Source organism: Dermochelys coriacea, chromosome 3 (assembly GCF_009764565.3).
Source record: "Dermochelys coriacea isolate rDerCor1 chromosome 3, rDerCor1.pri.v4, whole genome shotgun sequence".
In the NCBI taxonomy this organism is placed as follows: Eukaryota; Metazoa; Chordata; order Testudines; family Dermochelyidae; genus Dermochelys; species Dermochelys coriacea.
In genome coordinates, this window is record NC_050070.1 from 196,281,952 (window position 1) to 196,305,722 (window position 23,771).

At 39.4% G+C, this 23,771-nt stretch overlaps 1 protein-coding gene across 5 annotated transcripts in view; it reads left to right on the plus strand.

Annotated features, from left to right (window-relative positions):
- The window catches only part of LOC119853343 (WD repeat containing planar cell polarity effector), a 256,988-nt gene that overhangs the window by 73,452 nt on the left and 159,765 nt on the right, over nt 1–23,771 (plus strand). For 4 of the 5 annotated variants that reach the window (XM_043512042.1, XM_038396310.2, XM_043512045.1 and 1 more), the window contains 5 exons: nt 15,744–15,829; nt 17,351–17,395; nt 18,448–18,498; nt 21,125–21,195; nt 21,452–21,511. In XM_043512042.1, the coding sequence (XP_043367977.1) occupies nt 15,744–15,829; nt 17,351–17,395; nt 18,448–18,498; nt 21,125–21,195; nt 21,452–21,511 (313 nt within the window). Of the gene's footprint in view, nt 1–10,511; nt 10,615–15,743; nt 15,830–17,350; nt 17,396–18,447; nt 18,499–21,124; nt 21,196–21,451; nt 21,512–23,771 lie in introns of those variants that run through there. The other variant, XM_043512043.1, reaches the window with a different exon arrangement.

Sequence of the window (23,771 nt, forward strand, 5' to 3'; positions counted from 1 at the left end):
GTACAGTGAGAAGTTATTTAAACAGCTCTTCCCACTATACAAAATGTTCTGAACCCCGCTAGCTACATTGGCAGATCAACATTAGGTTGTATCTTACCCAAAATACCAGCCAATCCTTTAGTGTCTAAAACTAAAGGTTTATTATAAAGAAAAAAGAAAGGACAAGAAGCGAGTTGTCAAATGGTAAAGCTGTTATATATGTACAAAGACTTCAAAGTCAATATATCAGGTTCATAGCAGCATTGGTGAGTTTGCTGGCTTGAAAGTCCCTCTGGAACACATCCACAGCACGGATGGGTCATTTAGTCCTTTGTTCAGAGCTTCCATTTGTAGAAAAGTCACTTCAGAGGTACGAAGCAGGATAGAAGACAAAATGGAGAAGATGCAGCTGCCTTTTATAGTTTTTTGCCACGCAGCCTGTATTTCCTTTTGTTCCAAACACAAGCTGCCCAGCACACGGCATGGAAACCTTAGAGTTCTGTCCATAGGCATGCTCCTGCATGTCTTACTGAGTCATAAGACTGAGTCATAACCCTTTCAATGGGTTCATTGTACAGTTGATGTCCCATGTTGGGTCACCAAGCAGGCCTAGTACTGATGCCAATCTGTCTGGAGGGTGTCACCCAGAAACACAGCACAACTTTGGAAATACAAATATACCACACATATCTATAACTCATAATACAAAAGTGATACAAACCTATAAACAAGATCATCATATTTGGAAAATCATAACATTTCCACTGATATCTTACATGGTATATCTGGTCAGATTCCTTGCAGTTTTACAATATTAGTATTTATAATATCCTAAAATGTCCCCCAGATTCCATACAGTGTCACAACCTTGACTAAGCAGGAAGCTAGAAACCCAGTGCTCCAACTACTAAGCCATCTGGCCCTCCAAAACCTCTGTTACAGTTTTGGTGGAGAATGTGGACAGATGCCCTAGTCTTGGAATAAGGAAATTGGGGAAAAAAAAACCACAAAAAATCCCTTAAGCAACCACCAACCTCAACCCCCTCTGGCTGAATGGAGATAAAATAGCTGCTAAAATGGATGGCCAAACAAAACACACAAGAAGCAGCCACAGCAGCAGGTGGCCACAGTAGCCCCATGGCCCCGAGACCAATGGGCTGTGGTGCTGTCCCATACTTAACCGGGGTAGTGCAAGCCATGTATTGTGCTTTAGATCCTGCCGCAGCGCAAGAATATATGCGCATCAAGGCAACCATTCTCAATGTCTTAGGCATCTCGGAAGAGACATTCCAGCAATGCTTTCATAGGGAGCGGTACCCACTGTGGGCAAGACCTCACTTGGTTGCCCAGAAAATATGAGACTTATGCTGGAAATGGCTCCAACCAGACTCAAAAACTGGAGCTCAGGTAGCCAAGCTGGTCCTTCTGGAACAGTTCACCCAGATACTACCCCTTGGGAGAAAGGAATGGGTGTTACAGCATCGTCCTGAAACCATGGTGGATGCCATTCAGCTGGTTGAAAACTACCTGTCCACGAAGACCCCCATAATAGCACCCCACAGGGACCTGTGGGGACCAAGAGCCCCATGCCACCAAAAGAGGAAGCAGCCCATGGAAGCCAGTATCTCGAGTGGCTTAAACCAACTTCCCCCTCACCTGGACTCCAGAGGGCCTTAGGACTGAGAGGCCCCAGGGGCTTCCGGCCTGCAAGTCTGGAGCCATTGACTCGCACCCCAATCTGAAAACCACTGACCAACCAGAGTTAAGAAAGGAACATCACTGGAGCCTGAATTTGGCAGATCCCATGGGGAAGAAACCATCTTAATACACTGAGTTGGAACCAATCGTAATAGCCAAGACCTGGACAGATGTTTCACATGTGGCCATCCCAGGCACTGGTCCAGAGATTACCCCTACATGGAGTGTAGCTTTGGGAAGATCTTGACCCCGGGGGCATGAGTGCCACAATGCAACTCAGCTCAGTTAACCATCCAGGTACAAGTGAATGGGATAGAAGCAGTGGGATTTGTGGACTCAGGGTGTGCTCAAACCCGCATGTGAAGCTCTGTGGTTCCTAACCTGGGGTCGACTTGGGGCACTATCCTGTTACAGTGTGTGTATGGGGATGTGAAATTGTATTCCCCACATTCAGGTGACTAACAGTGGGGGAGCGTACAAAGTCCCCGATGGTCGGCCTGGCCCTGACACTCGCCTACCCTGTTATTAGCAGCTGAGACTGGAGCTATTTGGGGGAGTTGTTAAAGGAGCTTGTGGGAACCCCTTCAGACTGCAAGGCCTTTCTACTGCCAACTATAGATCTGTCTGAGCCTGTGACCCTTGCAGGTGTGGGAAAGATCACTGATCCAGATGAGGGGACATCCCACTCATCAGAACCCACTCAGCAATACAAGGTCCCGTCCCAACCTGATGTGGAGGTCCCAGATTCTGACCCAGTTCTCCAATTTTGTAGAACAGGCAGACAACATGCTGAGCCAAGCATACTTCCCAGTTGGGATAGTAAATGGAGAGAATGTCGAGTCCTGTCAAGTGGGTTTGTTCCCACACTTCAAATTTCAGGCTGACCATCTATACTGCATTGAGAAGGACTGGCAAACCGAGACAGTTTGGAATCAGCTTCTGGTACCCAAATCCTATTGGGAAGGAGGTTATGCGACTCACCCGTCCCATATCCTTCACAGGGCACCTCGGGAGGGAGAAGATGCTAGCTCAAATTCTGGCCTGCTTGACTGAAGTGCAGAGACCTTGTGGGGCTCCAACCCCACCAATCATACAGCTGCCCTGCCTGGAGAAACCTGGAACAGCAACAGGACACTACCCAAGGTTCACAAGGGTGCACTCCTGGAGACAATCACCACAGCGACTTGGATTATAGGTGCCATGCCCCAAACTGAAGGGATAGTGTTAGGACATAGCCCAGTGTGTGGACATAGACTCTGTGCTGGGAGGTCCCCTACTCAGGGGTTGACTTACACAGGGCCCTGGGCTGAGACCCAGTGAAGCTGGAGGGCCCAGGTTCCCCAGTTCCCCCCAGCCTTAAAGACTGTGGCACCTCAACCAACCAGGGGGCTGGAAATCAAGCACTCCAAGCACTAGGCCACCCAGCCCTCCCAGCCTCTGTTACAATGAGAAATTGGTTTCTACATGCGTGCGCACAAACACAAAAAGGAAATTAAGTAGACATTACTCAGATAACATGAAGGGACTACATTTTCAGTGCTCTGCATGGGAAATGAACTGCGTGATTCCCACCAATGTGGGAGTTTGATAGCTAAATCTCAGGACACTGATATAGGTATAGATATAGATCCTATTTAAACTGCTGAAAGCAAATAAATTCAGAATTATGGCATGTTCCCTAAACAGTGGCTGGTATTATATGTCTGATGAACTAAAATACCTGTGCATATAGGGATGAGTCACAAAGAGTATTTCAGACTCTTTGAATTTCCATGTTGTTGTTGTTCTATACAATTTCTACAGATCCATCAATTTACACTGTTCATTACAAACATGGATAAGACATGGTGGTGGAAAATTAACCACATGTGTTTGAAATCAGAATCGCCTGAGGCTTCATTCAAGTATACATATACAGGGAGAGTCAGCCATAGCTGCTCTGCGTAAGCAGGAAATATAGGCGTTTATATAGCTGAAAACCACAATTTGTTAAGCACACTTCCTTTAACAGCATTTTCCCTTATTTGGCATATCGTGCAAGCTTTAACAGTAGGTTTCCTTATTTGGGATATAGCAAAACAAGCTTTTCCTGTTATTGACAGGTTGTTCTGTGCAGTTAATGGGCCTTTCCTAATGTCTAGCTGTTAGGGTTACACTTCTTAAGCTGTGCTGTTGCAATTGCCCGACAACGGAATTTTCCTTAGCCTCTTCTTATGCTTTTACACACACAGTTAGCTTGACCAAAGTTTTAGGCCTACTTGGTAAATTTAGGCCTACTGGATTTTTCCTCCACAACTTTCTCAGCTCCAAAGAGCTTCTGCTCTGAGTAAGACGTGCCTCGTTACAAATGGGAGCTGCCCCACTGCTAAAGCAATGGTGCAAATATTTCTTTAAACCCTCTATGTCAATGCAGCTCTGCAGTTGCTAGCCAAGCAATGTTAGAATCTGGTTTAGCTACAACTGGTATTAATAGAGCTGCCATTATAATCAAGTACTGGAATAGGTTACCAAGGGAGGTTGTGGAATCTGTGTCACTGGAGGTTTTTAAGAACAGGTTAGACAAACACCTGTCAGGGATTGTCTAGGTATATTTGGTTCTGCTTCAGCACAGTGGGAAGAACTAGATGACCTTTCAAGGTCCCTTCCAACCCTGCATTTCCATGATTCTGTGAGTATTATTTAAATATTTTTATTTTGTGTTTGAATAATTTCTTGATGCTCATCTTTTCTCAATTTAAAAACCATAAAAATGTATTGCCTTTTCTCAGGGCTTTGCATTGAGAAATCACTTCTGTGAAAATGTAAGATCTATTGACTTGAAGTTTTGAAAAACTAGACAATTTGAAACAACATTCAACATCTAAAAATATAGCATAAAACAGTTTGCCATTTAATACTTCTACAATTACTCTGTCGTGTCAACACTGGTTATCTACAGTGTGAATTACTTATCTGTTATCAGGATTTTATAAAGGCCTTAAGGGTCTGTACCAAAATGTGTTATGAACTTTTCACTCTATGAAGTCAAAACCCAGGTCAATTATATCTATCTTTGGTGAGCTTTTAACTTTTCACACCCACTCTGTCAGACAGTTGCTACAGATTGTAACACTTGCCTGCAGTATCAATTGAACAATGAGTGCTGGGCTTCATTAATGTTGTCAGAGGTATGACTGATTCATAAACTGAATGTCTCTACCAAATAGCATTATCTCAAGTTCATTCGGTTTAGTTATCCTTAATCCTGTTATCTTGTAAGTTAGTCAATAGCTGCCGTTCACAAGCGTGTATCAATAATATGTAGTAAAAGTATGCATGAAGGAATGAAAGATGATTTTCTGAGTTAGGCAGTGGGCTGGAACTCATGAGATCTGGATTCAGTTTCTGAATTGGCCACAATATATAGCTGTCTGACTTTGGGCAAGCCAGTATTTTCTGTGCCTCAGTCCCCTATCTGTCAAATGGGAACAATGTTACTTCCTTACCTCAAGGGGGTGTTCTGACGATAAATTCATGAATGTCTCTGAGGCACTCAAATACTTTTTGATGAGGGCACTGTAAGTGCCTAGACAGATTGACTGATATTTAAATGAACCTGATAAATTTATCTGTCATGTGGTTATTAAACTGCAACCTTTTCAGCCAGTGTTCGTTTATATTTATTATAGAAGCACCTGTTTATTTTTAATTTATTTTCTCCTCATTACATTAGAGCTATGCCCATCTCTCCATGTCCCAAAATGAATTTATATATGTTTTTGTCAAAATTAGGGAATTTGAAGAAGAATGAAAGGTGTTATTCAGATCTTGGACACATAAGGCCATTTTTAGATACCTAAATATGAGGTCTGATGTTTAGAAGGGGCTTAAGTACCTCTGAAAATCAGGCCACTTTTGTTTAGGTGCCTAAATGTGGCTTTAGGTGTCTAAAATATAGGCACACAGGTGTGAAAATATTGGCTTGTTTCAGAAGGAAAGTGAAGCAATAGCAAGTCAAAAAAAAAAATAGATGCTTTTAAGGCAGATACACAAAATCTATGCCAAAAACACACACACACTTCTGTATGTTTTTACTTTCAAAGGGTCAAATCATACCATTTTCACTCAGCCAAAACTCATGTTGACTTTAGTGTGACTGACTAAGGACAGAGAAGATATGGAGGGAATAGATGGTGATCATGAGGTATTGAATTTTACAGGTAAAAATGCACAACATTTTGCTACAACCTTAAGTACCAATTTGTACCATAGCAATACTTAATTATATTAAAGGCCAGGATTAGAGCATGCACAGAAAGAATTGAGCAGAGTTTATTATAAATTAAAAGTCTGATGGTAATTAAAGGCTTGCCTACACACACACAAATTTCAGAGTAGCAGCCGTGTTAGGCTGCTACTCTGAAACCTGTCATTATGCAAGGCACTGAATTTAGCCGTATAGAGTGGAAATCTGTTTGCAAATACACACAAATTGTATTGCTTTAACTATACTATTATAGTTAAAGGGTACAGCCCTCCTAATGTTGGCCGTTATATCAGTATAAAGGTTCCTTGTCCATTCATGTTGGAAGAAAGACAGAAAGCCATGAATGTGGATTAATTAGGCCGCAATTTACTTCCAGGTATTATACATGAATAATCTGGCAATAAATTGTACCGTGCAGTGAGGAGGGCGCTATCTCTGATCCAGATGTAGGAGTCCCAAACCCCTTTCCTCAGCTCCCTTAAAGGGGACCAGGAAAAGGAGGGGTTTGGCTCCCTACTGGCGAGACATAAGGAGCCTCCAACCCCACTTACTCAGTCCTCATAAGGGATGTTTTCCTTCAAATCCTTTTCCAATCCCATGTATGCAATAACCGAATGCCTTCCATACCAAGTACCTGCACTGAACATCTGTCACAACTATTACGTATAAATTGTGACATGATAACCTAACCTGCCTACTTCACCCCACCAGACCAGACCAGCTGTGGGGAAGATGAAAAACCCTTGGCCAATCTGGTGGGGAGGGGAAGCTTCCTTCCCAGCCACACCAGAAAAAAGGGGCAACTAGTGTGATGCCCACAGCAGGTCAAAAGGGAACACGGTCCTATTCCAAATACATGTTTGGGTGGGTTCTTCCATCTTGATCATGGGAAAGAGGGTCTTTCATGGCTGCATGGGGTATAAATACCTCTCCCACTCTTTCTGTTAGCAGGAAGGGCAATGCAGTGACCTTGACCTGGCCCCAACTACATCCTGTCCTTCCTGTCCATCCCTGTAAGCTTTCTCTCTTTTCCCCCACTGTTGCAAGGGAACCCTTAAAGGGGCAATGCCCCTTTTCTTCCAGCAGTTGGACAAAGACCCAACACACACAAAGGTTGCAGTGGGCACTTTATATTGGTATAACTATTTCAGTATAAGGCACCTTTATGCCAGTATAACTACGTCTACACTAGGATATCTTTTTGCGAATACAGACTAACACGGCTGCTACTCTGAAACTAGGATCAATGTAAGTATTTCAGTAAAAAAACATTCCCCTAACCAAACTAGGTGTACCAATACTGTGAGTGAATCAGGTTGTTGTTAATGTAAAATTGCATAAAATGGAGATACCCTTGTATAATAAACACAAATACTCATCCATCAGCATCTAGAAATATAGAGCGTTCATGTAAGCGTATTTTAGAACATCTCTTCCCTGCAAATATTTGAACAGGAGTGAACTGACAAGTTGTTGACATTTTTTCAAGAGATTACTAATCCAAGAAGTCAAGTATAGCTGATCCGCAACAAATAGTGGTTCTTCACCATGTGCTTCAGGACTCTACAACACAAAGCTAAGCAACCAAACTGTTCAAAATAATGATTTCTGGAATCCTGATACTTAACAGTCAATAAAAATGCAGTGAATCTGTGAATTTTTTATTTTTCGGATACTGTTTAAGGATCTGATCCTGCTATTGGCTCTGCATAGGTGGCACTTTTGGCCCACATGGATCCCCATTGGAGTCCATTCATGCAGAACTAGTTGCAGGACCAGGACTGAAATATTTTGAATCCAGGTAAGATAGATGAATAGCAGCTACATTAAATGAAAGATATGTATTTAAGATGTGCTTTTAATTACTATCACTTGGGGCTAAAATGTTCGTTCTGATTTATAGCTGAACTTTTTATTATGATGAGATTTATGTAGTAATTTTGATATTTTAAGGAGCTATATAATTTTATTACAGTTAAACACTGAAATATGTTAAAATTTAAAACAGTAAATATAACTTAACTATTTGTCATTACAAAAGACAGGACTTAGTTTCAGATTTCTAAAACAATAATAAAAACCACGAAGAATTAATTCAATGGAGCATGAAACAACTTCACGCCATATGGAAATAAATTTACAATGCATGATTTTCATGCCAGAATTCTTGGGTTATCAGATAATGTATTTCCTTTCAATGATTATTCAGCTTTTTCTTACAATAAGAGCTTCAGTGTGTACTTCATTAGAATGTATACTGTGTGTTGTAGACCCATCTACATACTACCTTTTTTTTTCTGAAAAAAGTCTGAAACTAATATTTAAGATAGGTCAGTTTTTGTATTGAGTTGGTTTATAAGAACATGTATGGATTTCCACTTTCTAAAATTGAGGATTGCATTTATAAATGGAGGTCCTAATTCCCATTTACACTAAAGCCTCTTTATATTTCTCTGACAGTGTAAAGGGGATTTTGCATAAAATGGGGTGTGTGGGGGGATAAATGTAATGTAATTTGTACTCCATTTAAAACCCTTTACCCTGCCAGAGTGGCGTAAAGGGACAGTGAAAATGAGAACCAGGCCCTGGATGTTATTTATCATGTAATGTCAAACTTCTGTTATGTAATGTTAAACACATACATACAGCTTCGTTAATGCCACCTTAAAGATGAGAATGTAAACATGTAGATATCAGAATGTCAGAGTTATGATTCCCACAGCAACAAAACTTCAGTTGTTCATTCTCAAGTTTAGCTTGTTCTTTGCTAGAGTTCCTAGGTAGGGTTGCCAGGCATCCAGTTTTTGATTGGAACGCCCAGTCAAAAAGGGACCCTGGCGGCTCTGGTCAGCACTGCTGACTGGGCCATTAAAAGTCCAGTCAACGGTGCAGTGGGGCTAAGGCAGGCTCCATGCCTGCCCTAGTTCTATGCAGCTCCCCGGAAGCGGCCAGCATGTCCAGCCCCTAGGCGCAGGGATGATCAGGGAGTACTCTGCAGCTCCCATTTGCCTGGAACAACAGCCAATGGGAGCTGTGGGGGCGGCACCTGTGGGTGTGGGCAGTGCGAATAGCACAGAGCCACCTAGCTGCACCTCTGCCTAGAGGCCAAACATGCCAGCCGCTTCTGGGAGCAGCAGAGAGCCAGGGCAGGCATAGAGCTTGCTTTAGCCCCGCTGCGCAACTGACTGGGAATCACCTGAGGTAAGTGCTGCCTGGCCGGAGCCCCCCCCTCCGAACCCCCTGCCCCAGGTCAGAACCCCCTCTTGCACCCAAACTCTCTCCCAGAGCTTGCATCTCAGCCCCCTGCCCCAACCTGGAGCTCCCTCCTACACCCCAAACTCCTCATCCCTAGCCCCACTCCAGAGCCCGCACCTCCAGCCGGAACCCTCACACCCTCCCACACCCCAACCCTCTGTCCCGTCCCAGTGAAAATGAGTGCGGGTGGAGGAGAGCGAGTGACAGAGGGAGGGGGGCTGGAGTGAGTGGGGGTGGGGCCTTAGATAAGGGGTGGAAGAGGGGCGGGGCCTTAGGGAAGGGGCTGGGGTGGGGCAAGTGTGTTCGGTTTTGTGCAATTAGAAAGTTGGCACCCCTATTCTTAGAAGGTGTAAATTCTTACCTGTAAAATCCAGGTAAAGGATTATTAGATACAGAAATGAACTGGAACACCACATCTGCCCCCACAAGCCCAGAACTTAAATCCAAATAAGAACTGTGTGATTTGGGGATATTTCTGCAGTGAACCAAATCCCACACCCCTTTTGCATTTGGGAAAGTTCAGTTTCAATTCTGGATCTAAACTTAGAGGAAGCTCTTACAAATAGACTGAGGCAGGCAAATCCCTCTACCTGCTCAGATTGCCACTGACTTCAGTGGTGTTGTGCTGAGGTGTAGATGTCTGCTCACATGGCTCCATTTGCAGGATCTAGCCCTTAGACATTTGGGCCAAAACCAACAAAGACAGTTAATTTATTATATTCCTTGTCAGCTGTCCTGTATTCAGCCACGGTAAGCAGATGGAAGTGGGAACACCTACATGAAAAATATTGACATGCCTATGAAATTTGAGAGATAATAGAGTAGTTTCCTTAAATGACTCAGATATTCAGATATTAGCAGTTATTTTTGTACTCAACCAGATTACAAACTGATTCTGAATGAAGGTTGTTTAAAAAAAACAGATTATTTACATTTTTATTTTGTTTCTAAATGCCTTCCATTGACTCAGGTCAAATATTTTTCCCAAGACATGACATCCATGTGAACAGATATAAAAGGAATGATTCTGCTCCCATAAATCTCAATGTTTATTTTTCCATTAATTGCTATGGGAGCAGGACTGAGCTCAAAGAAATCTACTTGTTTGTACTGGATAACTATTTATTGTTTAAGATAGTTGATCAAGTTACAGTAAAATAAAATAAAAAGATTACTTTAAAAATATGAACCTTCCTGTTTTCCAGCTTTAATATGTTTTGCACATTTTTCACAATGAAATATACTGTATGTGTCTTTTCATCAAAGCTACAGAACATATCTCCTTATCTAGTGTTTCTGATTGGATCCAAACTTTATCTCACAGAGTTGACTATTACATTTCTTAATATCACTGTACTGCAAGGAATTACTCTCCTTGGTGAAGGAGAAATTGGTCATGAAGAAGAAGAAAAAGAGACTGATCACTGCTGCTCCAGGTATTACATCACAGAAACATAGAATGAATTGTAGAGTGGTTTTCTGGCTTACCTCATTGGTTGAACACCTGATATCTGATCAGTTATAGCTTTGACAATGAGAATGGGAATGAATTCCAGTGATTACAGAGAGATCATTCTGATGCCTACATGGAAAAAGTAGTAAAAAGCAAAACTGAGCTTTGGGAGATATTCTGTCCAGAAGCTTATAAAAATGATAGCCATTTCCTTATTCTCTCATGTAATTAATTTTGCTAAAGTCAAAAAAAATGTTTGTAATGATATTTTGCTAAAATAGAGCTCACTTTAGGACTTTGGAAAAAGCCTTAGCTAATGTATAGTTTGATCAACATCACAGCAAAAATGTGTATATATACATATATCCCAACTATCTTTATATAAAAATAGGTTGGGAAATTTTCCTAGCAAAATAGTTCTTTTTCTTTCAATTTTTTAAATCAGAACTTTGCAAGCTTAAGGAGAGCTTTAAGTCAATGAAGAAATCAAATGTCAGAAAAAAATTAAGGTCACAAAACTTATAAACCAGAAGCAAGAAAAGGGCATAACTAAAAGGTAACCTGCACTTGTGTTTTACAAATCCTGCAAAGATGTATTTGCTTAAATTCAAGCAGATGAATAATTTCATTTAGCTCAATGGAACATCTCATGTGCTTGAAGCATGTGCGTAAGTCTTTACAGGAGCAGAGCCTAACTGATGCAGTTAAAGAAATGTAAACTTTGCAAATAATCTTTTTAAAAAAGAGTTAAGAAAATTGTGCAACAATTCAGGGAGTTAGATATTGAGACGCTATAATTTGATTGTTGTGCCTGGTTGAGTTCTTTAAAATATTTTTCCTACCAGAGGAGAATAATTCCATAATAGTGAATATTAATGCATGCAGTGTATCATATTTTATTTTAGAGACATAAGTCTTCCATTCATACACTCTGGAGTAAAGTATAATTAAACAGAAGACATCTCAGGTTAGGGGATGGTTAAAAAGTTTTTCTAGTGGACTGGTGATCACTTCACCAAAACAAGCCATCTCCACAACTGGTACTGATTGGCCTTCTTGTTGATAGTCAGGGCATAGAGGCCAAGGATAGGATGGGTCTATAAACTGAATTGCCCCTCACGCCTAGATGTGGTACCTCCAGATCAGGCTTGGATATGTTGGCAGGATCCATCTTTTACTCCCTCTGTGAATAAACAGAGGACATCACTCCCCTGGACAGTCAATCCATCATTTTTCAGCCAAGGACTAAAATGTAATTTTGAATATGCTGCTTCAGTTTGATCATTTTCTTACACAACTTTTTTTTTCAATAGTGGAGTGAAAATGTTTAAAAATAGGAAAAGTCTCCAAAAGTTATTTGGTGCTGAGTGCAAAGCACCTTTCTGTCTTTTCCTCTCTGACACTCAAGGGAAAAAAAAACACTTGAAAGCATTCTTTTGGTGCTTAATCCGGCACTTCCCTTTTGCTCCTCTCTTCCTTTCTATCTCTGTGATGCTCAAGGCTTGGCTCATAAACAGACTAAAACCAAAAATATAATGGTAATAATTAGATGAAAAAGCAAGAATTTTGTTCTAAGTATTACCATAACTGTTAATGTCTTGGTTGGCTCTCATACTTGAAGTTTAAATCAGTTTGGGGGATGCCTTGTTTAGCAGATGTTTTGTACTCACTCCTCATCATAATCCGATTGAGTGAATGGTGACTTTGAAGTTTGCAATGAAGAATGAGCTTAATTTGTGAGTGACAGTGAACCTACAAGCTTGGAAGAAGTTGATTGCCAGAATAAAAATGTAAGACGAGTCAGAGAGAATACTTTAGAGACCAGACCACCAGCTTTGAAGATGTAGACTCCTTGTAACCAAAAAAAAGAGTCTAGTAAATTTCAATGAATATTCTGCCTTCCAAGAAATAAAATTAAAGCAGCCTGAAGTCATAAGAAGTCAAAGTATATCGGTTGTACAGCTGAGGTGCTCTCCTAATAATAACAGTGAAGCAATATTGTATTGTGAGATCCTCAACAGATTTAAATCACATAGTCCATTAACGAATGTCTCATGAGAATTTTTTTTCTCCTACTGGTATAATTGGACCTGCTATCTCAGAAAGATGGTGTTGTGCATCCTAATCCACAGTTGCTGAGTTGCTCCACCTCTTGGCTTGGGTCACAGGACATTAATTATTTGTGATCTGGTATGCCCTGTTGAAGGGTAGGAGATTTTTTGGTGCAGTTCAGAAATCCATTTATATTGAAATACTATTTTCAAAAGTGGAAAAGATTTTCCTCTATAAACAGATGGTAACACTATCTTCAGGTTCTGCATCCATATATTAGATTATTCATTGTGCCAAAGTCTCTCAGCCGCTTTTCTTCTATCAAGGTGATCCTGCATGCCAGCTCAATATTATCATGTGAGCGGCAGATTCTATTTTTTTTTTTTCAGTCAAACCACCCTCACAAAATTTCTGAAAAGCGGTTAATTAATGTCTTCCCATCAGTTAGAGAACACATTCTATCAAGGACCTTAACCTTGTGATTCTTGAGGACCTGTTTTTCTTCCACTTGTCAGTTACATCTACAAGAAGAACAAGAGCATTACAGAATTTAACGGCTAGCCTCTTTTCACTCTCTTCCACATGGACAGTGTTGTCCTGTGTCCTCATCCCATACTTATTCCAAAAGTGGTGCCTGAGTTCCAGCAATCTCTTGGTGTTCTTGCTAAAACCTCATTCTCACCCAGAGAAAACTGTACTCCATTTACTAGGTGTCATGTGTTTTGAACTTGAACTTGGATATGACTAAGGGGTTTAGGAAGTCAGCAAGATTTTTTTTGTGGTTTTGGGGATCAATTTAAAAGGAATGCTTTTTCCATTCAGCACTGTTTAAGTGGATTAGGCCATGCACTGAGGTATTATATGTTAGTTAGGGCGAAAGTATCTCAGCGTCTTTCAACAATCTTTACCAGGACTAAGGTGACATCCATGATGAGTCTTTAATATTTTCATCATACAACTCTCTCTTGATTTGACATTTATATCAGATACTTGTTTTGGGGTTTGGCAGTTCCAATTAGAAATCCTCAGCCTAAATAGTGGGAGTACTATTTAGACTCCCACCGTGGGAAAACGAGAGCCTATCTCAAAAATGAAAAACATGGTCATGGCCAGTACCATACAAACTACAGTTCTTCAAGACTGTTGCCCCTGCATATTCTTTTTAAATGCCCACCTTCCTCTATTCCAGAGAGTTCTACTTTGATTGTGACCATTGGGCAGAGGCAGTTGGGGCCCAAGGTCTTGTTTGTAACGTCCGCTGGGAATATTTGGTGCCACAAGAGGTTGATCACACAGGTCCAATGGAAACTATTTTCTAGAAGGTTCGTGATGCTCAGTGGCCTGGGAGGAGAGAGGGGAGAGGAAGGGACTCATTCTCACAACTGTGAATATGGAGCGATAACACTTTAAAGAAGCAAAAAACAGTTAGAATTGCAATCATGTTACATAACATTCACCTCAGACATTTTATCTGATTGACACTGGTTGTCCTTGTGCATTAGTAATAATTTAATATAATCTCTCTATGTTTCTGATCTAGGAAAGCCATCACTTTAGGTATTTCACATTAATTACTAGTGCCTGCAAGGATCTCATGTTCAAAACTCTCTCTTGACTTCACTGAATGTTCCCTATGTGCAAGGCTTGCAGGGTCAAGCCCTAAAAGTATATTCTAATATTCTGGGATCAAACCTTAAAAAATAGCCTCTAATTTTGCTTGCACAGTTATTACTTTGACACACGCATATGTGGTAATGGTGTAAACAGCTGCAAGGAGAAAGATAAAGCCTGGTTGTAAATTTGGCTCTAAATATAAAGCAAAAAACCAAACAACCACCACCTTATTATCTCAAATTCATTCTCATGTGTCACTGACTTTGCTGTTGCTGAATATGTCAACTTTTATTTACGAATGAGAGGCAATCACAGTGATTCAAAATGGTATATTTCAGGCTCTTAGAGACTGTTTTTGATCCTATTATAATATCTTCTTAGAATTTAAATAAATCCATATGTACTGTGACAAAGTTCCTCCTCTGTCTCAGTGGGTCCTGCACTTATTGGCGGATTTGTTCGCCCCAGAGATTCCCGGCAGCCCTCAGTTTGGCCACTCTTGCTAGTGGCTCAAACCTGCCGTCCACTCAGCTAACCTCATCACTGGCCAGCATGGGGGAATGGAGAACAATCCCCACAGTCTCTATGTCCCACCTAGTGGGTCAGGGACAGGGCAGATCCCTTTCAATTTAGACCTTCCCTTCTGGTGTTTCTCACAGACTAGGTCAAGTCCTCCTGTGTCCAATCAGGAGTTGGGGGGACGGGAGGGAACCCGGGCTCACCCTCTACACCGGATTCCAGCCCAGGGCCCTGTGGATAGCAGCTGCCCACAATGTTCCCTGTATCAGCTGTGTGATGGCTACAATTCTCTGGGCTACTTCCCCATTGCCTTCCCCCCAGCACCTTCTTTAGCCTCACTGCAGGATCTTCCTCCTGAAGCCTGATCACACTTGAACTCTTCACTCCTCCAGCAGCACGCCTTCTCACTCCCTGCCCCTGGTGTGCCCCCTACTAACTGATGGGTGGTCCTTTTTAAACCAGCTGTCCTGATTAACCTGCCTGCCATAATTGAATCTAGAAAGTTCTTAATTGGCTCCAGGTGTCTTGATTAGCTTGCCTGTCTTAATTGGTTCTGGCAGGTTCCTGATTGCTCTAGGGCAGCCCCTGCTCTGGTCACTCAGGGAACAGAAAACTGTTCATCCAGTGGACAATATATTTGCCTTCTACCAGACTCCTGTATCCCACTGGTCTGGGTCTTTCACAATACATATAGCAACATAGTACATTTAATATAACAGAAAGGACTACTTTTTTGTCTCTTAGGTATCATCATTCATAGGAACAGAAATAAGAGCAGTACTGTATGTGTGGTTACTGAATAATTCTGCTTTCAGAATATCTCCAATGGCAGGTTATTTTACCACTTAGTTACCAAGGGACTTTCAGTTTCACTGGTGGTAGAAGGTAATTAATTTGCACATGTTGTTTCTTTCCTTCCTTTGATAGGCCTGGAGTTTCCATCTGCCATCAGATGTCTTTCTGCCTGACTGAGATGCACCTGTGGTCTTTGAAGAATACTTTACATGTTGGGGGTAAATCAACTGTGACCAAATTCCAACCTTTTCCTAAAACAGAATAACAAAATCTGTCAATGAATATTCAATTGATATAAAATTCTGAATACTCATGTGAAGTTGAAGTTTATTTTTATGCTTGGGGAAAGCAAATTATATAAAAATAGTATGGTAGAATGTGGTCAGCTTCTTATCTCATCATAGATCAGGCGTATCTTTGTCAATTATGAAAAATTATTCAGATTATATATTGTCTAATTCATGTTTCCTTTTAAGAAGCCGTGTGCTGCTTTACTGTAGGTTTCACTATAATGACTAGTTTATTGATATTCATTCATACATTCCAGTTGATTGCAGAAGTATTATAAAATGTACTTCATATGTAACAATACTTTATTGCTCATGCTCTGAAAATTTTGAATGGAGAACTGGTATACTTAAGATACATTTATCTTATTAAACTATCATTCCAGTTTCCAAAGTAATTTGAGATACATGACTAATTACCATCCATGTAGAAAAAAGCTTTATACTTCTAGCTTTGCAAGTGCTAAAATCCAATGTTCAACAAACCACTGGTTTTGAAACGTGCGATACCAAAACCACATTTATTTGACATCTAGTCCCTATGACAATTGTAGCAAGGTGCATTCCAGTAACACTAAAAACCATACAAAAATATGATTAATCAAATATTGACTCAATATCCCACAGTGTCCCATATCTTTATGAGAACAAGCTTGTTGCAATGACAACTAGATAAAATGTTTAATCAATAGCCAGACTGTCCAGAAAAGCCTGGCAGCCTAAATAAAATAATTAATTATGATAATTGTAACTAAAAGCATGTTATGAACTGTTACATTTCAGAAACATGAACTGTTAGATTTTGTTTGTTGGGAGAAATCAGATCTTTAAATGACAGTTCATTATTTTCAGATTTCTTTGAAATGGATTCCAACCTAACATTGCTTTTGCTTATTACAAATACTGTGTATAAAATCCCATCTCTGGAAATGATAGCTATGTGATAAATTGCAGAGCCATATGATAAATTAATATATCGTGCGCCTTTGACCTGTTGCCCACTAACCCATCTCCTCAGCTCTTATTCTAACATTCCAAACCTCTAAATAGCTTCAGGAAGCTGCTATTTTATTTTAAAATCAGCCAGCCAAAGAAATGCCTTCCACCTTCTTCCCCAATTGAGGCATTTCCCCCAAAATCTCTCCCAAGGCCAGGATGAGAGAGTCAGTCTTGGGCCAATTTATAGTAACATAGTATCTATTTAAAGTCTAATATCTTAAAGTACTACATAGCTAGAAATGGGAACTTTTTACCATGGGAAGGGGAGCTTCCCAAAGTGCACAAGTATTTAAAAAAAAATTAAAATAGTTGCAATTTACAGGCCAGTAGTGGTAACATTGCCAGTCACCAGGAGGCATTTTTTTTAAAAGTGATTCAATTTCATTTCTTGTGCTACATTTTTTCAAGTGACACACAATCACAATTTAATGATATTTCCACTTGATTATGTAGATGAAGACATTGGGATCCATCAATACTATGACAAGAAAGAACCAGGTACAGTATTAATTGTATTTGACTATAAAAAAAACTGTTTAAAACTTAGAAATGTTTGGTCTGCTTTGGGAACAAGTTGTTTGGCTAATGGTAAACTCAGCAATGAATTTCTTCTTAATATGCAAGAGACTTTTTGTATTTCTCTAGAATAAGGAAAAAGTCACAGAGACTCTGTCTCGAGTAATCTGAATCTATTTTTAAACTTTGTATTCCAAGATACAGAAACTATAAATAATAATTAAATGAATCATGAAAATAATTTAATTAACTTTCAATAGATATGACTGAATGCCTCTTATATTTGGACAGTGATAAATTAAACATCAATCAGGCCTCACTGTGTCTATATTTTCTACCTAACAATCTTGTATGTGCTATAAAGAAAAATTAATAAAACTATTTAACAATATAATTTTAATGTAATATAGTATCATTTCAGATATGACCAATTTGATATTGAGCATTCCAGTAATTTTTTATTTTTTGGAATCCCAGTAGAGGGCATCGTAAACGAAGAGGAATGCACTAGTATTAGCCTCCTGGATCTTTACCTGATATCTGAAATAGGCATTTCAGAGTGAATGATCAATTTTCTTTATCTGATTAATCCTGTTAATCCTAGAAGTTTTATGATGGCCCAAAAGGTCTTTTCAGCTACAGTTACTTCCTGTTTCAGGCCAGGTTAAAGTGGAGGCTTGTGTGGGCATCATCCCATGTACTTAGCTTGGTGGTTAATATGCTGTCTCCATGGTTCTGATGACAGACTGACTCAGCTTCTCTCCTGGATTCAGTTGCAGCTCGCTTCACTATCTGATGAGATTGGAGACTCAGTAATATTGGCCCACCTGTTGGGCTGCATAAGCCTTTCTTTCACTGCGAATTTAAGATATCTGACTGTGAGGTGAAAAAATCAGGGCTGTCTTAATTTTGTATAAATTTCTGTGTTTTATTAAAATGTCTGAATCTTCTCTTTAATGTATTAATATTTGCTGACAGCACATGTGAGGGTTAACATTCATCTTTTCATTCTCCCCCCCCCCCTCTTTTTTTAGTATCACAAATGAACCATGGTTACTTAGAAGAGAAACAACAGCTTGTGGAATGTAAGGGCATTTTCTAGGTTACTTGTTGGTATAAGATTGTATTATTTTTTTTTAATTGCTGTTGCTCCAGGCAAAACGCTAAAATAATCTCTCTTCTTCAAACTCAACTTTCTGCACATACCATATAGTAGAAGACTGAATATCATAGAACTAAAGAGCACAAAATAATTCACAAGATGTAACTAAACCTTTCTTATGTAATTGCAATGTAACTTTTCTATATAATTGAGTATGGTAGTCACAATTGCTTTTCATTTCTCTTGCCAAGTAAAAACAGAAATAAACATAATCCAGGACTCTCCTTATCAAGTGTAGTCTGCAGATTATCAATAAATATCTTAAATAAACGAAAGAATTTAAATATTCATTGGTACAAAACTAAAATTCTTCTAATAGGAGTAAAAGAAACATGGTGCTAATAATCAGATGTATTCCTAATTTGTTTGGTGGGGTTATTTTTGGATTTACATTGGATTATATGTTCCTACTCGCTGGTTAAAAGAAGTTTTAATGATACTATCACAGTACTATCACAGTGCTGCTAGAGGTTTATCATTTGAATAATAAAACCTTCCCTCCACCACAAGTTTTGTAACTACTGGATAGTTACTCCTTCTCATACCACATTTTAGTATCAATCTGTATTGCATTACAGCCATGAAAAATCGAATAGATTTTTATGGAATTTTGCAAAATAAAATGTATACTGTAAGAGTTCCCTTAACACTGTATCTGATCCTTACTGAATTACTCTTAGGACCAAATTCTTCCTTCAAATAGATATGCAAAGTTCTCATTAATTTAAGTGGGATTGGTGTGTGTGTTTGGTGGCAGAATTTGGCCCAAGAAGACAAATCCCCCTGGGATCCAGGCCCCGATATGCTTGGAGGGCCCTTTGTCCAGGAGAACTAGTGAAGTTCTGCTATAAAGCGGAGCAGAATTTAAGGAGCCATATAGAGTATTTACATCCTTTCTATGCTGTGGAGTATTGTTCTTCCTGCGTTCTCTGTATGATGGGTCGGTCTGTTGTGGGCAGAGCAGAGCCAGTAGATATGGACTACACAGCTGCACCAACCCGCTCCTCTCGTATATGTGACATGCAATGGGAGCATAAGCTCCTGTAGCCGTGTTGCTGTAGTTACTCCCATGAATTGGCTCCACTACTGCTCTGTGGCATGATGGGAAGATTCCTCCCCTATCAGGCCTCACTGGACTTGTCAGTGCACATCCCAAATTCCAGGACTCTGTACTGAGATCAGGGCTGCCCCAAAGCACAGAATTTCACATGACCCACTTTATGGGCCATATTTTTGACAAGCTGCACTGGCTAATATTGTACTCAAATGGTGATTTGGACATATACATTGGTATTTGTTTGAGCAATTTCCCATTTTGTATATGTAGATAAGAGTTCTTAATTTATACGGAGGCTTATTGAAAATGTGATCTTACATGCCTAATTAGAATTATCACAACAGTTCCCATTGTCTTGGTCCAATATAAGGGAAGCTGTATATTCATGTGCTTTTTTGTTTTGTTTTGAATGATATACGTAGTGCAAGACTGAAGGACTTTATAATATTTCTGTTATAAACTGGTTTTGTGGGGAGGTTTAAACTTGACTGTTAATTCATTTGGCATGAGAGTTGACATACAAACTCTGACAGCTCAGAGCTCGAAACTTTTCACCAAATTTCCTTTAAATAGTTTAGACCAATAAAGAGAGAGAGAGAGGGTTTTCCAGTTCACATGCTTTTTTGTTATGTACTCTTGGGGGGGGGAAATGCTCACTTTTTAAACAATGACATTTAGTAAGTTATTTGAACCTGATCTTTCAGCTGTGACACAACTATTACCATTAACTCCAAAGGGAACTTTGCCTTCCTAAATACTGCAGGGTCAATATCTTAGGCCAAATGTTTCAAAATTGTTTGCTGAAAGTTAGGCATCTAAATAAAGTTAGTAAGATTGTTAGAGAATTGTAAGTATCCATGATTCCCATTTAAGTGAGCTAAGCAGTCATATGCCCTGATCCTGAACTTCCTGTCTAACCTCCCCACAATCTTTTTTTTGTTAGCTTGCCACGGTAGACACTTAGAACCAAATTTTCAATAATAAATGCCAAAATGGCTCAGATACTAGTAGTAGTGCAGGGCACAATTACCAGTTGACATCCAGACATGCATATTTTGTGGGCACAAGTTAGTGCTTGCTTTTGGAATTTTTGCCCTTAATGTTAATTCAACATAATATCTAAGATGAGTCAGGAGGGAGTTGATAACTTGGATCTCTGTGAGCTAGAAACACTGTGCTTGGGAGACTTTCCCATGGCAAATGCTTAGCAGTTGGGGAGGATATTCTGCCCTGAGAGCTTTATCCATGATTCTCAAGGTGAAATCATGGTAGGTGAGGATATTTCATGTTAACCGTTCCTATGACAGAGCCTTTCAAAGGATATCATTTGACAATAGAAACCATACCCACTTCCTCCCAATTATAGACACATTTCTGTATAATGTTATGTTTAAGATCATTCCTATAAATCTTATTATTTTGTTTCCCCACACCAAAAGAAAGAAAAACCCAACTTAAAACTGTTTATGTATATATTTTTTTTATTTGCCAGCTCGAGATTGTCCTTGGATACTTAAAAACAAACGCCCAGAAAAACTGCGTGATGCTCTCAAGGAGCTGGAGGTACCTTTCAGAAACTTTCAAGTATGGCAACAAATAATCCGGTTTTCAAACCTCTTTCAACAGCTTTAATTTTCATAAAGGATCAGACCTTCTGGTGATGATAAATGTGCTTTTGTCCAGTGGGCTGGTTCAAAACAGTTGCATCTTTGTTTGTGTGGCATGCTGATCTCTCATGCTTGAAAATCAGAAGCACCTTAACCACTAGTGACAATGTGTACAGCCAACTCCACTCTTTCTGTTTTCTGTTGTTCTTCAGGAGCTGATGCAAAACAGTCAGTGTGTGCTGAGCAAATGGAAGAATAAATATGTCTGTCAGGTAAAATGTTTTGACATGCTCTTGAAATGTTCAGTCAGTGGAGCTGAACGACTGTTCAGTGATTGATGCTGAAATGTTATCATGTTAACTGATATAGAAACTCACTGGTGTTTTAGTGTGGGGGGATTTCATTATAGATTTTGTTTAGAAGCAGAAACAGACAGGATAAAATCAAACTCTATGGTCATTTTACAAGAAGAATTACTCAGTAAGGGCTCAATCTTTTGAGGTACTGAGTGCCTGCAGCTTCCACAAAACTAATTGGATTTGAAGACGCTAAACGCTCGGGGGTGCTGGAATAATTTTTATAGTGGGGGTGCTGATGATAGAACCCATGTATTTGGTGGTTTGTTATTACTACTTCAAGCCAGGTGGTGTGGCAGCACCCCTAGTTCCAGCACCACTGTAAACACCGTACAGGATCAGATCCACACAGTCAAAAGAGCTGTTAAAATGTATCAACAGGAAAATATTGTTATATTATATATTTTATGTAGTAAATATTTGCACATATGTATCAAAGCATTTACTTTTAACTTGGATATCATGGTCATGGGGGCTGTGCAGGAACCTAGATAAACAGATCACATGTCAAGTCCCAGACATAGGGCCCTGGGGCAAGCTATGCACGTGTATCTGTCCTTGATATGTACATAAATATCTATATACTGTAAAAAGGAAACATCTGTTCACATCTTCATTAACACAGGGCAGCAGGGTAAGTGGGAACAGTGTGGCATATTGGAATGTTTAGTCCAGTTTCCTAATCAACAGCTTGCTCTGAATTAAATAGAGTATTAAATGAATTAAATAAAGTATTTTATCACTTTAAATGTTTCTGCATACCCGTATATCTTCGATGTTTGTGAGAAAGGTGCATCATGTTTAAAGCTGCTTCAGCACTGAAGTTGAAATTTTTAAAAATGTTACTAATGTAGTTCTAAAAAATAAATTTTGTACTTTGGTTTTGCAGATTGTTTTAATGTTTTTCAATGTAACTTAAATTTAAATAGTTCCAAATTTGTATGGTCCTGTTTGTTAAATATATTTAAAGTTTCCACGTTCCATGTATGTTAAAGAAATTTCCAGAATTGTTTTTAACAAGAACAATTTGTCAGTGAACGCTAGTCTTCTAAAGCTAATTTTAAGTATTATCTGTTCCGTTAATCAAGGCCCCAGATTTTGGGGGGCAGAGGGGGAAGGGAAGGTGTGTGTGAATCAGAGAAACTGAGTCGTGATCAGCTTTAAGTGTCACTACACAAAAAAATGGTTGTTCATCTTTTTTGTTACCCCTTTGCTATGTATCCTCACTTGTCTCTTTCTACTCAGCCTTCCCATATCTTTTTCCTTCCTGTTACATCCGCATCTCTCTAAACTTTCACTCCCTACTAGAATGGAACACTTGTCCTCTGAACAGCCTGCCTTCTCTTGCAGCCTGTGCTTTAAGGACTGGCTTCTTAAATTTTGGAGCCACTTGCCAGGGGACTTCTTCCATCCAGAATTATGTCACTGTTCCCTTAAACACAACATCCTAGATTCGCCAACTATCATATGTAAAACTCATTTCTCCAACTTAGGTTTCTCCGAGGAAATTCTTCAGATGCATACATGTATGTGTACACATAAAACATACATATATAAAAAAGAAACAATATATAATTACTATTTATAAGTTATTTCTCATACAAGGTAGGGGGTAATTGAGAGAAAGAGAGAGAGATTGCTATTTCTACTTTTAAATATTTGCTCTGACACTACATCAGTGGGGTCATATAAGGAGGTGGATAGATATCTGGCCTATTCCTGTAAGTTTTCTTGAGATATTTTGCTTGAAAATTAGCCAGAGGTGAAAATAAAGATATTAATAATAGTTGCTTCTCTATCTTAATCAATTTCCTTTTGCTTTCTCCAGTTCTTACCCTATTTTGCATTTGAGATTATTGAAGCTCAACACAGTTTTATACAATAAGCAACTAGAATTGAACTTTCTCATAGTGATTTAGAAAATCCAGAGTATATTCAGTCAAAAATGTGTGTTGTCCTGCTTTCCATCCTCTTCATAATAAACTGTAGTTCTTCAACAAATGAAAATAAAACTGAGGAAAATGAATAATTTAAGAGAGTTCTTCTCTAGTAGGACAATTCACAAAATGCCTACTCATCAATTCTTTTTTATGTCATACAGTATCTGCACTGTAGTGCTACTTATCTTCCCCATAGCATCTTGTGAAAATGACTAGATCCCTCCCTTCATTAATTG